This window comes from Saccopteryx leptura, chromosome X, assembly GCF_036850995.1.
Source record: "Saccopteryx leptura isolate mSacLep1 chromosome X, mSacLep1_pri_phased_curated, whole genome shotgun sequence".
Classification (NCBI taxonomy): Eukaryota; Metazoa; Chordata; class Mammalia; order Chiroptera; family Emballonuridae; genus Saccopteryx; species Saccopteryx leptura.
The window spans coordinates 29,407,009-29,424,503 of NC_089516.1; the positions used below are offsets into that span (position 1 = coordinate 29,407,009).

Genomic DNA, 17,495 nt, shown 5'->3' on the forward strand with positions numbered 1-17,495 from the left:
ATCCCTTTGTGTAAAAAATGTCAGTATCACTATATTTCTGGATAATGTTCCTGAGTTTAGGACAACAGAAACAAAAACAAAACGTTAACAGAAATGTCTTTGACACACATCGCTTCTGTCTATTTCTCTGTCTCCAGATCAAGTAGGACCTTATGGCTTTTATGACCAATTTAAAAGAATTAGAGCTAATATTTGTACAAGTCCAGGGCTCTTACATCGAGAGAAAAGAATATCAAACCTTTTTTCCTTTTTCCTCTTGTATTGAGGATAACTGATTTGGAGGCTTCTGTAGTGCCTTGTCCAGTATATATGAGAGGCAATATGGAAACCAGGGAACTTACCCCATGTCATTCCTCAAGTTCCAAGGTCTCCAGGCTGGCTGCCTCTTCCTTCACAATTCAGGAGTTTCCCCGTGCTTGTCTGCTGTGCTGTCTGGCAATTTTTAGTTAATAAGGACGGCCTAGAAGAAATAGGGCTACTTCATTTTCTTAAGTTTTTTAAAAATTTATCATTTTGAATACTCTTAAATTTGGCCAATGGTATCTCTTACAAGTCAATCCTCAAGACCTTTGGATTGTCTCCTTTAGTTTTTGAACGTTTTGTTACTTTGTGGCACAAGATAGTCCAGTTAACTTGCCCTTAACTTGCTATAAAGCTCAAATTAAGTGTTTTTCCAAAACTCATTTTATAGAGAGAGGGTATTTAGTATCCGCGATATGGATGCTAGATGTGCTCATGGCTGCTGGGCTGTCCCTTGAGGTGGACAGAGCAAAGAAATATTATTAAAAAATTATTATTTTATACTGATGCTTCCCATTTACATCCTGTACTACAGGGAATCTGCCTCACTATCTCACCTCCTCTCACCTGAATGAATAAATAAACAAATAAATTTAGATTGTTGACTCAAATACAGTCTCAGTAATATCTGTTATTAGACTGGTTTAAATTAAAATTCCAAGGATGTATGAGTTGATTTTATAATGTTTCTTAAATATTATAGAGAAAATTACATGTAATGTTAAATAAGTTCTTCAAAAGTATAATTTAAATTTCATCTTAAAATGTATTTTCAAAAGTAATCATCTGAGAAATGTCCCATTAGAGAAGAGTTTTAATTCTATTATAATCTTCACTAATGTTTTTTTTCTCTTAAGTGTGATATTAAAGTGTAATATCTCTTTATATTTTTACTAGATCAGCAAGTGCCCAAGAAGCTCTTTCTTGGAATTCAGTGCAGTAGTTTCTTTGCTGAGACTTCTGCTTTCAGGCTTGCTATGACTGCCTCAAAAGGTACAGGATTTCTACCTTATATTCTGTCATTCTGTATGCCATTATATTTTAGAGAAAATGAAATATGTCGGTTGTCTTAATAAATGCTTGATAGTAATTAATTATACAAATTATAATTCTTGACACAAATTTTACTAAGTTCATAGAAAAACATGAATAGTATAACCTTTATCTATACTGCTCACAAAAATTAGGGGATATTTTAAAATGAATATGAAACGATAAAAAAAATTTGAGTTTTTTTTATTAAACAAGAACATAAAAGCAAACAAGTCAAAGAAAGTTGTTTGATTATGCAAATGAGATGCAAAACTATCTTTTATTTCATTAGTGAAAATGCACTATGCAAAAGCTTGAAAATACTGAATTATCTGCACATTCCCTGATTCTATAATTTTAAGATTTACTTAAATCTTAAAAGGGTTCAAATAATAATATATATAAACCTCCAACAAGCCAGTGACCCCTTGCTCAAGCCAGCAACCTTGGGCTCAAGCCAGCGACCATGAGGTCATGTCTGTGGTCCTTCACTCAAGCCGGCAACCTTGCCCTCAAGTTGGTGAGCCTGCACTCAAGCTAGATGAGCCCGCACTCAAGCCAAGGACCTTGAACCTAGGTCCTCAGTGTCCCAGGTTGATTCTCTATCCAGTGTGCCACCACCTGGTCAGGCAACTTGAGCTATTTTTTCTGTACCCTCTAGACCCCATTTTGGACATTATAAAGAATGAAAATCAATTTTTACCTAATAGTGTATTTTTTGAAAAACAAATATAATTATGTATATGAATAAATTTCTCAACTCACTCTAATACCATTTACAAGTATGGGTTATTAGTATTATTTATATAGATGAAAATAGCTAAACCCAAAAACAATTTCCTGTTTTATGTTTTATTAAAAACAAGACCTAGCATGCTGGTAGTACATGCCAGGAAATATATTCTAAAAAAACAAATGAAGAAATAAATAACAGTTATTTTGCTTCTGAAATCCATTTGTTGTCTAAGTGAAACAATTACTGGACAAATGATTTTAATTTTCATCAATTACTTATTGATTAAATAGTCTTGTTATCTTAGTGAATCCAGTTTTCTTGAAATGGAGTTCTTACAGAATATTAGATAACTATTTCTTATTTATTTTTATATTTGTATTTCAGAGTATCCAACTTTGCAGATATATCTATATTTTCAAAATAATCTAGCTTTTTTCTTCTTTTTGATATCTTTAATCCTTTATGTATTCTCTTTTGTTTAACATTTTTATTTTTAAAATATCACTAATATAATTAAGTAATCATATGCCACCTTCACAAATTTTGGCATACCATTGTATGACCTATATGATAATTTACTTAATAGTATTTTAATGGAAAACAGTGCCACTTGTCATAAGCAATAGCAATGTACTCCTTGCCAGGGACTATTGAAGCACTTCATAGTGATTGATTTAGTCCTCACAACCATATGAAATAGATCCTATTAACACCCCTGTATTAGAGATGAGTATACTGAGACGTGTAGAAGTTAGGTCCAATGCCACACCCCCAGTGTATGCTGAAACTTGGGTTTGAATGGAGGGCTTCTGCTCTTACCCAACTGCTCAGTACTGTCATAAACAGCTATAAAACATCAGTCAACAAATAATGAAATAAAAATTTAAAATATCTGGTAAAGTTTTACTCAGAAGTATTTTAAGTATCACTGTTGCAAAAACAGTTTTCCCAGGAAGCAGTCCCTGAGAAGGAGGTTAGTGTGAAGGAAGTTTATTAAGGAATGCTCTCATGGTCTACACACCACTGGGGGAAGCAAATGGAACAGGCCCGAACAAAGGGAAAAGGTGGGGACACAGGTTCCAGTTACAGCATGCCAAGCACTGGAATTAGGATAGCCCTTCAGACTTGCCCTCATTTGGGATGAGGAGGCCAGGATTTTATGCCTTGATCCCCACCTCACCCACTGCCCACATCAGTCCATCATTAAGTGCAGTCTGCCTTAGAAAGGAGTTTGACCTTGGTTGGCTGACTCCCTTCAGGTGAAGGCAGTTCTCAAAGAGCTGATATACAGGTACTGTATACTGGCAGTAATCTCGATAGTTTGGAGCATAAAGTTGTTAAAATAAATTCCTCTTTTTACTAGAAGCGTTATTGTTTACTTTTCCTGATACATACTTCAGTAATTTAAAATGTGGTGACGTGTAAGAGCCAAGGTTCATTTTATTTATCATGTATACCAAATTGTCCTAGGATGTTTTATAGAAAAGCCATCATTTCCTTCACTGAATTATGGTGACACTTTTTCAAATCCAGTGACAATGTGTGTATGAATCTGTTTCAGGACTCTCTTCAGTTTCAGTTCTCTATTCATCTGTCTTTGCACTAATAGCATACTGCCTTAACTATTATAGCTATATGACAAGTCTGGATATGTGACAACATATATCTTTCAAAATGTTCCTGAACTTCATGATTTTCTTAGTTACTCTAGACCCTTTGCACTTTCTTAAGAGTTTTAGAATCGGCTAGTTTGATTTCCAAACACACACAGACATGTACACACACATACCCCCTGCTAGGACTTTTACTTGAAGTATATTGAAACTGTACATTGATATGAAGGCAACTAGCATCTTAGAAATATTGAGTCTTTCGGTATAGAACATGGTACTTCCCTCTATTTATCCAAATGGGTGTCTTTATTCAAGATTTATTTTCTGATTTATTTATTTCACTCTGTATAATGTTATCAAGGTCCATCCATGTTATTGTAAATGATCCAATGTCATCATTTCTTATGGCTGAGTAGTATTCCATAGTATATATGTACCAAAGCTTTTTAATCCACTCGTCCACTGACGGACACTTGGGCTGTTTCCAGATCTTCGCTATTGTGAACAATGCTGCCATAAACATGGGGCTGCATTTCTCTTTTTGGAACAGTTCTATGGTGTTCTTGGGGTATATTCCTAAAAGTGGGATAGCTGGGTCAAAAGGCGGTTTGATTTTTAATTTTTTGATGTTTTAATGTTTTCCACAAAGGCTGCACCAGTCTGCATTCCCACCAGCACTATATGAATCCATACATAGATGGGACATAAAAATGAGACTCAGAGACATGAACAAGAATGTGATGGTTAACAGGGGGTGGGATGGAGGAGTGGGGAAGGGGCGAGGAAGGAGAGAGAGGGATCGGAGGAGGGGAGGGGCACAAAGAAAACCAGATAGAAGGTGACGGAAGACAATTTGACTTTGGGTGAGGGGTATGCAACATAATCAAATGTCAAAATAATCTGGAGATGTTTTCTCTGAACATATATACCCTGATTTATCAATGTCACTGAATTAAAATTAATAAAAATAAGGTTAAAAAAAGATTTATTTTAAAGCCCATCTTATCCCCAGTAATTTGATTTGCCACCACTGTCAGAGACTACACAGCCATATGTACTTGGGTTCTTTCTGTGTTATCTCTACTATTCCACCAAATCTGTCCTTAAGAACAAAACTACACTGTTTTCATTAGAGAGGCTTTATAATGTGCTTTACTATGTGTTCAGGATCGTTCTCTCACATTACTTTTCAGAGCTTTACTGACTATCCTTCCTTGTTTTATAGTTTAAATTATAACTGTACATGTAGGAAAGAATGGTATTTCTTTGATACCTAAAACTTTATCACTGTTCATTTTATTGTATTTTTATTAGTCCATCAAATTTGTGTCTTCAGAAATGTTTAAATTTTACTTTTAAATATTTTTTGCATGTGTTATAATGGAAAAAAATCATGCTCAAAACCATTTTAGATAACCTATTAAGATAGTATTAATATTTTCAATATAGCTCATCCTTTTTGTGATGTGAGAGCAACAGAAAATACACAATTTGGTGTCACATAATCCAAGCTACTTCAATGGTTATTTATACTTAATATTTTATTATTGATTTTAAATGCAACAACTCACTATTATATTTTCTCTTATTGCTTTCTTGATAATATAAAGGCTTTACTTAAAATGATGACAGTGTTCTCTGCTAAAAAGAAGAAAACCTTTAATCATTTACATGAGAAAAATTAATATATTTGAAAGTATTATTATATAATAACTATTATATCACTTTAGTACTCTTGGTGTTAGAAGAATTACTACATTATCCAAGACATTGTACATGATGCTAATAATTTCTGTAAAGACTAATTAAATTTTATCTTTAATTTAAAAGAAAAGATTTAGAGCCTTAATTAGGTTGTTGTTATGGGAGTGATCACAATATTAGGGAATACTTTTCTGATTAGATAATGATTCCTGAAAAGATTGCAGAAAAGCAGATAGGGAAGATACATTCGACCATGTTGCTCTATTACACTTAAATTATTTTTTTCTTTAAAACATCAGTGTTTGTTTTCCTACATCATTTTATACATATAATTAAAACTAACCAGATATACATAATTCTATTTAGTATAATTTTCATGTAACTTTAACAAATTTTAGTATTCTATCTTAGCTTTAAATATAACTATATACAAGAAATATAAAAAAGCTAATATGTCTGTAATTTGAATGCATAGTTACTATATGGAAATTAAGTAAAACTGAAAGTGATAAGCTCAGAAAATGTTTTGAGTTTAGAATATATTAGATTGTTTTATCTAATGAATATATGTAGTAATCTTCATACCAGCTAGGTTGCCCAATCAGGATATAGAAACAACTGGTGTGCTTTTTACCAGCTAAAAAATACTTATGAAGATGCTGAAAACTTAGACTGACTGAAAACTTATCCCAGGAGACTGGAAGCACTGTAAATAATGCTCAAGTGAGAAAAATAAAATAAAAGCCATACTCTTGCTCTTGGATAGATCATGAAAGGACAGAAGTGTCAATTACCTAAAGTATAAATGTAGGGTGATTCCATTAGAAGTACTATTTGCCACCTCATCCACATCCTGGAGCTAACTGTTCATTTCAAATTTAGAAAAAAAATTATTTTAAAAAATGAGCTGGAGGAAAAGGCAGTCCTACTAGAAACTAAACCACTTATATAATGAAAACAATGTAGCACTTGCAGATGAAGTAAAAGAAAAACCAAAGAAATCTAGGACTCCAGAAAAAGACCATAATATGTATGGGAATGCCATGAAAACAGCAATTCAAATCAGTTAACTTTTAAATAATTGGTTTGGGGATAACTATTCCCATAGAGAAATTTCATGACATTGAATACATTCTTCATTCCATACATATGAATAAATTACATATTGATTGAATATTTAACTATAAAAATGAAAGCATATAGGTATTAGAAGGAAACATGGGTACATTCTTTTTTTTTTTTTAATTTACTTGTGTTTTTTTTTGTTTTTTTTTTTTTAAATAATTTTATTTTTTTAATGGGGTGACATCAATAAATCAGGATACATATATTCAAAGATAACAAGTCCAGGTTATCTTGTCGTTCAATTATGTTGCATACCCACCACCCAAAGTCAGATTGTCCTCTGTCACCTTCTATCTTGTTTTCTTTGTGCCCCTCCGCACCCCCTTTCCCTCTCCCATCCCCCCCCCCCGTAACCACCACACTCTTATCAATGTCTCTTAGTTTCACTTTTATGTCCCACCTACGTATGGAATAATACAGTTCCTGGTTTTTTCTGATTTACTTATTTCACTTCGTATCATGTTATCAAGATCCCACCATTTTGCTGTAAATGTTCCGATGTCATCATTTCTTATGGCCGAGTAGTATTCCATAGTGTATATGTGCCACATCTTCTTTATCCAGTCATCTATTGATGGGCTTTTTGGTTGTTTCCATGTCCTGGCCACTGTGAACAATGCTGCAATAAACATGGGGCTGCATGTGTCTTTACGTATCAATGTTTCTGAGTTTTTGGGATATATACCCAGTAGAGGGATTGCTGGGTCATAAGGTAGTTCTATTTTCAGTTTTTTGAGGAACCACCATACTTTCCTCCATAATGGTTGTACTACTTTACATTCCCACCAACAGTGTATGAGGGTTCCTTTTTCTCCACAGCCTCTCCAACATTTGCTATTACCTGTCTTGCTAATAACAGCTAATCGAACAGGTGTGAGGTGGTATCTCATTGCCGTTTTGATTTGCATTTCTCTAATAGCTAAAGAAGATGAGCATCTTTTCATATATGTGTTGGCCATTTGTATTTCTTCCTGGGAGAAGTGTCTATTCATATCCTCTTCCCATTTTTTTATTGGATTGTTTGTTTGTTTGTTGTTGAGTTTTATGAGTTCTTTGTATATTTTGGATATTAGGCCCTTATCTGAGCTGTTGTTTGAAAATATCATTTCCCATTTAGTTGGCTTTCTGTTTATTTTGTTATCAGTTTCTCTTGCTGAGCAAAAACTTCTTAGTCTGATGTAGTCCCATTCATTAATTTTTGCCTTCACTTCTCTTGCCTGTGGAGTCAAATTCATAAAATGCTGTTTAAAACCCAGGTCCATGAGTTGAGTACCTATGTCTTCTTCTATGTACTTAATTGTTTCAGGTCTTATGTTTAGATCTTTGATCCATTTTGAGTTAATTTTTGTACAGGGGGAGAGACTGTAGTCCAGTTTCATTCTTTTGCATGTGGCTTTCCAGTTTTCCCAGCACCATTTATTGAAGAGGCTTTCTTTTCTCCATTGTGTGTTGTTGGCCCCTTTATCAAAAATTATTTGACTATATATATGTGGTTTTATTTCTGGACTTTCTATTCTGTTCCATTGGTCTGATTGTCTATTTTTCTGCCAATACCATGCTGTTTTGATTGTCGTGGCCCTATAATATAGTTTGAAGTCAGGTATTGTAATGCCCCCAGCTTCATTCTTTTTCTTTAGGATTGCTTTGGCTATTCGGGGTTTTTTATAGTTCCATATAAATCTGATGATTTTTTGCTCTATTTCTTTAAAAAACATCATTGGAAGTTTGATGGGAATTGCATTAAATTTGTATATTGCTTTGGGTAATATAGCCATCTTGATTATATTTATTCTTCCTAGCCAAGAACAAGGTATATTCTTCCATCTCATTATATCTTTTTCGATTTCCCTTAACAATGGTTTATAGTTTTCATTATATAAGTCCTTTACATTCTTTGTTATGTTTATTCCTAAGTATTTTATTTTTTTTGTTGCAATCGTGAAGGGGATTATTCTTTTGAGTTCCTTCTCAGTTGTTTCATTGTTGGCATATAGAAAGGCTATTGACTTCTGTATGTTAATTTTGTATCCTGCGACCTTACTGTATTGGCTTATTGTTTCTAGTAGTCTTTTTGTGGATTCTTTGGGGTTTTCGATGTATAGTATCATATCATCTGCAAAAAGTGATACCTTTACTTCTTCTTTTCCGATATGGATGCCTTTTATTTCTTTGTCTTGTCTGATTGCTCTGGCTAGAACCTCTAGTACCACATTAAATAAGAGTGGAGAGAGTGGACAACCCTGTCTTGTTCCTGATTTAAGGGGGAAAGCCTTCAGTTTAGTGCCATTTAATATGATGTTAGCTGATGGTTTATCATATATGGCCTTTATCATGTTGAGATATTTTCCTTCTATACCCATTTTGTTGAGAGTCTTAAACATAAAATTGTGTTGTATTTTATCGAAAGCCTTTTCTGCGTCTATTGATAAGATCATGTGGTTTTTGTTCTTTGTTTTGTTGATATGGTGTATTACATTAACCGTTTTACGTATGTTGAACCATCCTTGAGATTCTGGGATGAATCCCACTTGATCATGATGTATTATTTTTTTAATATGTTGTTGTATTCGATTTGCTAGTATTTTGTTTAGTATTTTAGCATCTGTATTCATTAGAGATATTGGTCTGTAGTTTTCTTTTTTTGTGCCATCCTTGCCTGGTTTTGGTATGAGGGTTATGTTGGCCTCATAAAATGTGTTTGGAAGAATTGCTTCTTCTTCAATTTTTTGGAAGACTTTGAGTAGAATAGGAACCAAGTCTTCTTTGAATGTTTGATAAAATTCGCTTGTATAGCCGTCAGGGCCTGGACTTTTATTTTTGGGGAGGTTTTTAATGGTTTTTTCTATTTCTTCTTTACTGATAGGTCTGTTTAGGCTTTCTGCTTCTTCTTGACTCAGTCTAGGAAGGTTGTATTGTTCTAGGAATTTATCCATTTCTTCTAGGTTGTTGAATTTAGTGGCATAAAGTTTTTCATAGTATTCTACAATAATTCTTTGTATATCTACGGTGTCCGTGGTGATTTCTCCTCTTTCATTTTGGATTTTGTTTATATGAGTTCTTTCTCTTTTTTCCTTGGTAAGTCTTGCCAAGGGTTTGTCAATTTTGTTGATCTTTTCAAAGAACCAGCTCCTTGTTCTATTAATTTTTTCTATAGTTTTTCTGTTCTCTAATTCATTTATTTCTGCTCTGATTTTTATTATCTCCTTTCTTCGGCTGGTTTTGGGTTGTCTTTGTTCTTCTTTTTCTAGTTCCTTAAGGTGTGAAGTTAAGTGGTTCACTTGGGCTCTCTCTTGTTTGTTCATATATGCCTGAAGTGATATGAACTTCCCTCTTATTACTGCTTTTGCTGCATCCCATAGATTCTGATATGTCGTATTGTCATTTTCATTAGTCTGTATATATCTTTTGATCTCTGCACTTATTTCTTCTTTGACAAATTCATTTTTTAAAAGTATGTTGTTTAGTTTCCACATTTTTGTGGGATTTTTTTCCTCTTTTTTGCAGTTGAATTCTAGTTTCAAGGCTTTATGATCAGAAAATATGCTTGGTACAACTTCAATTTTTCTGAATTTGCTGATGTTGTTTTTGTGGCCCAACATATGGTCAATTCTTGAGAATGATCCATGTACACTGGAGAAAAATGTATACTCAGTCACTTTGGGATGAAATGTCCTGTAGATGTCTATCATATCCAGGTGCTCTAGTGTTTTGTTTAAGTCCACTATGTCTTTGTTGATTCTCTGTTTGGATGACCGATCTAGAGCCGTCAGCGGTGTATTGAGGTCTCCAAGTATGATTGTGTTTTTGTCAGTTTTTGTTTTAAGATCAATAAGTAGCTGTCTTATATATTTTGGTGCTCTTTGGTTTGGTGCATATATATTAAGAATTGTTATGTCTTCTTGATTCAGTGTCCCCTTAGCCATTATGAAATGGCCATTTTTGTCTCTGAGTACTTTTCCTGTCTTATAGTCAGCATTATCCGATATGAGTATTGCTACCCCTGCTTTTTTTTGGATGTTATTTGCTTGGAGTATTGTTTTCCAGCCTTTCACTTTGAATTTGTTTTTATCCTTGTTACTTAGATGAGTTTCCTGTAGGCAGCATACAGTTGGATTTTCTTTTTTAATCCATTCTGCTACTCTGTGCCTTTTTATTGGTGAGTTTAATCCGTTTACATTTAGTGTAATTATTGATACTTGTGAGTTCCCTATTGCCATTTTATATCTTCCTTTCTGTTAGTTTTGTGTCTTGTTTGATCCTTCTCTTTCGTTTTTCTATCTTTTGTTTTTATTTGGTTGTATTCCATACATCTTTCCACTGTTGCTATCTTTTTTATCTCATGTGCTTCTGTGGTGGTTTTTTCAATGGTGTTTACCTTTGAGTAATGAAAAGGGTCCCTACCCTGTTCATTGTAGCGAACTATTTTGTGAGTACTTTTGCACTCCATCGTCCTTTGCTACTGTTAATCTCCATCTTCTCCCCCTCTTTCTTTTTGTTGTTGTCACAGTTTAAATTTGGTTTTATTGTGTTCTTCTTGGAGCTTTTACTTGTGGCTCTGTTTTTGTTTTTTTTTTTTTTGTTCTTTGTATCTGATTGGAGAACCCCCTTTAGTAATTCCTGGAGTGGGGGTTTTCTGATGATAAATTCCCTCATCTTTTCTGTATCTGTGAATGTTTTTATTTCTCCTTCATATGTGAAGGATAGCTTTGATGGGTATAGTATTCGTGGCTGAAAGTTCCTCTCTTTCAGGACTTTAAATATTGGGGTCCACTCTCTTCTAGCTTGTAGAGTTTCTGCTGAGAAATCTGATGATAATCTAATGGGCCTTCCTTTATATGTTGTATTCTTCTTTTCCCTGGCTGCCTTGAGAATTTTTTCTTTGCTGTTGGTTTGTGTCAATTTCATTATGATATGCCTTGGAGTAGGTTTGTTGGGGTTAAGAAAACTCGGAGTTCTGTTTGCTTCTTGAACTTGAGGCTTTAGTTCTTTCCACAGGCTTGGCAAGTTCTCATCTATTATTTGTTTGAGTATGTTCTCCATTCCATTTTCTCTCTCTTCTCCCTCTGATATACCTATTATTTTTATGTTATTCTTTTTGATGGAGTCAGATAATTCTTGTAGGGCTATCTCATTTTTTTTAATTTTTGAGTCTCTTTCTTCTTCTCTCTGCTGTGCCTCAAGTTGCTTGTCTTCTATTTCACTAATCCTCTCTTCTATCTGACCTGTTCTATTAGCTAAGGTTGTTACTTCGTTTTTTAGCTCGTGAATTGAGTTTTTCATCTCTGTTTGATTTGTTTTTATAGTTTCAATTTCCTTGGACATATATTCTTTGTGTTCATTGAGTTGTTTTCTGAGCTCCCTAAATTGTCTTTCTGTGTTTTCTTGTATATCTCGGAGGATTTTTAGGATTTCTATCTTGAATTCTCTGTCATTTAGCTCCAAGGTTTCCAATATATTAAATTTTTTCTCCATAGATTTTTCCTCATCTAGCTGTGTTACCTCTCTTTCTTTTGTATCCATGATATTCGATTTTCTCTTCCTTAATGGCATCTGAGGGTGGTTTTGTTGATAGTATTAATGAGATTTAATAAAGAATAAAAAGTTAAAAAAAATAATAAAAAAATTAAAAATCGAAAATAGTTGTTTTTTTAAAAAAAAATTAATAATGAAATAAAGAAAAATAAAATAAAAATTTTTTAAAAAAGGAAATTATTCCCCCCTCCTTTTTTCCTCTCCTCTCCTCTCCCCTCTTTCTTGAGAAAATCTTGTGGTGAACTGTGAATTATAACAAACAATGCCTGTGATGGAGGGCCTGAATTGGGGAAAAGTTATAAAGGAGCAAAAAAAAAAAAAAAAAAAGCACATATGGACCCACAAAAAGCAAATAAGGAAAAAATTTGGGTCAAGAATAAAATGATTTGCTTTTAGGTGTTGGTTGTCTAAGAGTTATGATGAGAGGAATAAGAGGAAAACGGAAAAATGGGGAGACAAATTAAAAAATTACTATTGTATTTAGTGGAACAAGAACTAGATAAAATGGAGAGCCAGGGATGGCAGGACTGCTAGTGAGTTAAAAAGGTGAAGTAAAACCCCCCCAAAATGCCACAAACATAAGTTTGAGTCCCAGATAAGATAATTTGTTTGTTATTGAGTTTTGAATGAGAGGAGATGTAAAGGAGAAAGGAAGAAACTAATATAGAGGGAGAAAAGAAAGAGAGAGAGAGAAAAAAAGAGGGAACCACTAATAGAAGAAAAAAGAAAGGAGAAAGAGAGAGAGAGAGAGAGAGAGTTAAGGGTTTTGGAGTGCAACCCTCATAGAGAGAAAGGAAGAGAAGAGAAAAGATAATGGGAGATGTAACACTTATGGGTAGTGTAGTTCAAGGAGAGGAGAGAGTAAGACCGGCAGAGAGTTAATCGGCCAAATTGGAGGAGGAAAAAAAGTATCAAGAATGAAGATAAGAGAAACAAACGAACAAATATAATAAAATGGGATAGGTTATAAAGTCTGCAGATTATTCTTGATTTTGAGAGGTTATCTTCTTGCTTTTTCTTTTCTCTCCCTCTTCCTGGTCGGTGACTCTGTACCCCGGGTTCTGCCCCTTTGGCACGCTCAGGTAGAGGTTTGCAGTTGATAAGTCTCTATGGCAATGTCATGTATTGTGCTTTAGTCTCGTTGGCAGTCGAGGCTATTAGCATTTATAGGCTCCGACAGTGAGAGAGTCCGTGTTCCTGGAGCCTTTCTCCTAGTCTTTCCTTCCTCAATTAGTAGCCTGATAATCCAGCTATGGGGTTGCTGCTGCCTCTGCCTGGATAGTAAGAGGCTCAAAGAGCTGGCAACTCCCCACTCTATTTCCACTCAGCACAGGGCTCTGGGTAAGGCTCAGTCAGTCAGAGCTGCTAGCATAATCCAGGCAGGCTTTCCGACCACTCAAAGACCTCTGGTTCTGTCTGCCACTCTGTCCGGTAACACAGGCGGGCGCCCACTTCCGGGGCGCTTGGAGGAAACTCACTCACTGGCTGCGCGCGCAGACCAGGATATCCGGCCAGCAGTCTCACGCTCTGAGTGAAACCCCCAACCGCAGGGAAAAGTTGCAGCATTGGAATTGAGTCTCGCTCCGTCCCCGTGCGCGGCTTTTGCAAGGCGCTGGGGCGGCCCGAGATTCCGCTTTGGCCCACACAAAGGCCCCTGACTCTGCCCCTCTGTGCGATAACACGGGCGCGCACTGCCGAGGCACTCGGAGGAATCTCTCGTTCACTATCTGCGCGCGCAAACCAGGATATGAGGCCGGCCGCGTTTCCCTCTGAGTGAAACCCCCAGCAGCACGGAAAATTTCCACCGTTGGAATTAGTTCTCACTCCCTCCCGTGCGTGGCTTTCCCAGGGCGCTGGGGCTGCCCAGAGACTCTGCCCTCAGCCCACAGAAAGGCCTCTGACCCTGCCTCTCCGTGGGGCAACACGGGCACCCACTCTCGGGGCCTAGGAAGAAATCTCTCGCCCACTAACTGCGCACCAACCAGGAGACCGGGTAAAATGGCTGCCCCGCTTGTCTTTCTTTGTTTGGGTTCGGCGCGAGTGTTAGCTTGTATTTCCCAGGTTGCCACAGGATCAGTTTTTCCTCGGCTTGGATCTCCGTGCCACAGCCTGGTTCAGCCGTTTGTGCCGTGGCCTGAATCTATTCACCCCCTTTGCCCGCCTCAGTTTCTATATTCACAGTTACCAGAGAAAGCCGCCCTGTTTAGGTTAGTGAGGAAGGCGGAGCATTTCTTACTCCCTATTTCCTTCGGGGTTTGGTTATATATTTAGCCAATTTTTCACTCGACCATACCTTTGGGTGTATTGCGAAGCATCTGGAGGCTCCAAGTATAGGTTTTTCTGTTTCTGGTTGAAGATCTTGTTGAGTTTTGGGGGAGATTTATCGGAATCGCTTCCTACCCCGCCATTACTCTGACGTCATCCCTTTTTTTTTTTTTCTTTAATTATAATTTTATTTTTTTAATGGGGCGACATCAATAAATCAGGTTACATATATTCAAAGATCAACAAGTCCAGGTTATCTTGTCTTTCAATTATGTTGCATACCCATCACCCAAAGTCAGATTGTCTTCTGTCACCTTCTATCTAGTTTTCTTTGTGCCCCTCCCCCTCCCCCTTTCCCTCTCCCTTTCCCCCCTCCCCCCATAACCACCACACTCTTATCAATGTCTCTTAGTTTCACTTTTATGTCCCACCTACGTATGGAATAATACATTCTTTATAAGATAGAAGTGAGGACAACTTTCTTGTCTCTCCTTAGTGTTGCAAAGGACAATGGGAAAATCACAAGAAACAACACTTGGTATTGAGATACAGAATGAATTTGATAAATTCTCAAAGTTTTATTTCAATGTTAAATTTCAGTGATCTTTTTTTGTACGCTAACAACAGCACAGTGATTCTTTACTATTCACACAGTTCAAAATAATTAAAGAAGATTATCATGAATTCAGTAGTGAATAGTTCTTTCTAGTCTGGTAAACAATAACAGCCACAAAAAGGCTACTAGATTATTAATTAAATGACCTTATATGTCATAGAATTATCTCTTCATACTTTAAATTCAAACAATAGAAGAAAGCATGGTGTTAGCAATGAATTTCCATTTTCTGTGTTTGTTTCTACTCTTTGCACCATCCAAATGTCTGGATTTATTGTTAGTCATAGTATAGTCTAATTTTAGTGATAATATAATTTTAGAAGGGTAGATCATCATTTCTAAACTTGATTTGCTTGGGGATGTATGATGATAGTTGACTCAGCTCTTGCTGTTTTTATTCTATTCTAGCTCTTGCTGTTTTAATTCATTTGAATCAATGATTCACTAAAAATATAGAGCTCATAAAGACAAAGTTGAAGGTAACACATTGTTTAGATAGCTTAGCACACAATAAAGTCTTTAATTGGGACTGAGGAAGTTAACCAAATCATCTCAATTTCCCCATCTCTAAAATGAGAGATATAGTCCTGGCCAGTTTGCTCAGTTGGTTACAGTGTCATCTCCAAACACCAAGGTGTGGGTTCAATCCTGGTCAGGGCACATACAAGAAGCAACCAGTGAATACACTACTAAGTGGAACAACAAATCAACACTTCCCTCTCCATCTCTTTTTCTCCCTTCCTCTCTCTGTCTCTCTAAAATCAATAAATTAAAAGAATATTTTTAAATGACACATAATAGCATTTAATTTATGGTCATTTTTCTGTGAAGGAAATAAGATATTTGAAAACTATTTAGCACGGAATCTGGCATATAATCATTACAAGTAAATAATAACTTGTAATCATATTAATTAATCATTTTTAACTATAGTATTAAAACAGAATATTTTCACTTCCTGAAGGAATTAAATTTTAAATTTGAAAATTTTGAGTTGAGATGTTTTTCAGAGGGGCCATTTTCTATTTCTTTTCTTGATGTTCTTAATAGTTTAATATGGTACTTTCTTTAAATTAACTAATTAAATTTTAAATTATTTAATGGGGTGACATTGGCTAATAGGATCATATAGGTTTCATGTGTACATCTCTATGGTACATGATCTATATCAGGGGTCAGGAACCTTTTTGGCTGAGAGAGCCATGAATGCCACATATTTTAAAATGTAATTCCATGAGAGCCATACAACAACCTGTGTACATTACGCATTATCCAATAAAAATATGGTGTTGTCCTGGAGGACAGCTGTGATTGGCTCCAGCCACCCACAACCATAAACATGAATGGTAGGAAATGAATGGATTGTAATATATGAGAATGTTTTATATTTTTAACGTTACTATTTTTTTTTATTAAAGATTTGTCTGCGAGCCAGATGCAGCCATCAAAAGAGCCAGATCTGGCTCGCGAGCCATAGGTTCCCGACCCCTGATTTATATGTTGGGTTGTGTGCCCATCACCCAAAATCAAACCATCTTCCATCAGTGTATTTGGCCACTTTTACCCCCACCATCTCCAGAAACTCCTTCCTCTTCTAACCACCATACTATTGTCTATGTTTTATGAGTCTCATTTTTATATCTGGTATATGAGTGAAATCATATAGTTCTTAGCTCTCTCTGACTGATGTATTTCGCTCAGCATAATATTCTCAAGGTCCATCTATGTTGTTGCAAAAGGCAGTATTTTATCCTCTCATATGACTAAGTAGTATGCCATTGTATATATGTACCACATCTTCTTTATTCAATCTTCTAACAAAGGACACTGGTGCCCTGGCCGGTTGGCTCAGTGGTAGAGCATCGGCCTGGCGTGCAGGAGTCCCGGGTTCGATTCCCAGACAGGGCACACAGGAGAAGCACCCATCTGCTTCTCCACCCCTCCCTCTCTCCTTCCTCTCTCTCTCTCTCTTTCCCTCCCACAGCTGAGGCTCCATTGGAGCAAAGATGGCCTGGGCGCTGAGGATGGCTCTGTGGCCCCTGCCTCAGGCACTAGGATGGCTCTGGATGCAACAGAGAGATGCCCCAGAGGGGCAGAGCATCGCCCCCTGGTGGGCATGCCGGGTGGATCCCGGTTGGGCGCATGCGCGAGTCTGTCTGACTGCCTCCCCGTTTCCAGCTTCGGAAAAATGCAAAAAAAAAAAAAAAAAAGGACACTGGTTGTTTCCATGTCTTGGCCATGAATAATGCTAGGATGAACACGGGGATGCATATATTTTTGAGAACAAATGTTTTTGTGTTTCTTGGATAGATACACGGAAGAGAGAATGCTGAGTCATATGGTAACTCTGTTGTTCGTTTTTTGAGGACCCATACTGTATTCCATAGTGCTTGTACCAGTTTACATTCCCACCAGCAATGAATGAGGGTTCCTTTTTCTCCACAACCTCTCCAACACTTGTTATTACCTGTCTTGTTGATGAAAAAAGGAACTTTCATATATGTAGGAGCCCTTTGTCTTATGAATGCTTCTGCCTTCCACCCTATTTTGCTTCTGCCTCCTCCCCTTTTAT

General features: G+C 36.2%; 1 protein-coding gene across 1 annotated transcript in view; it reads left to right on the plus strand.

The window, feature by feature from the left end:
- The window catches only part of CFAP47 (cilia and flagella associated protein 47), a 390,193-nt gene that overhangs the window by 324,611 nt on the left and 48,087 nt on the right, over nt 1-17,495 (plus strand). The window contains exon 48 of the mRNA XM_066357757.1: nt 1,198-1,293. Within this exon, the coding sequence (XP_066213854.1) occupies nt 1,198-1,293 (96 nt within the window). The remainder of the gene's footprint in view (nt 1-1,197; nt 1,294-17,495) is intronic.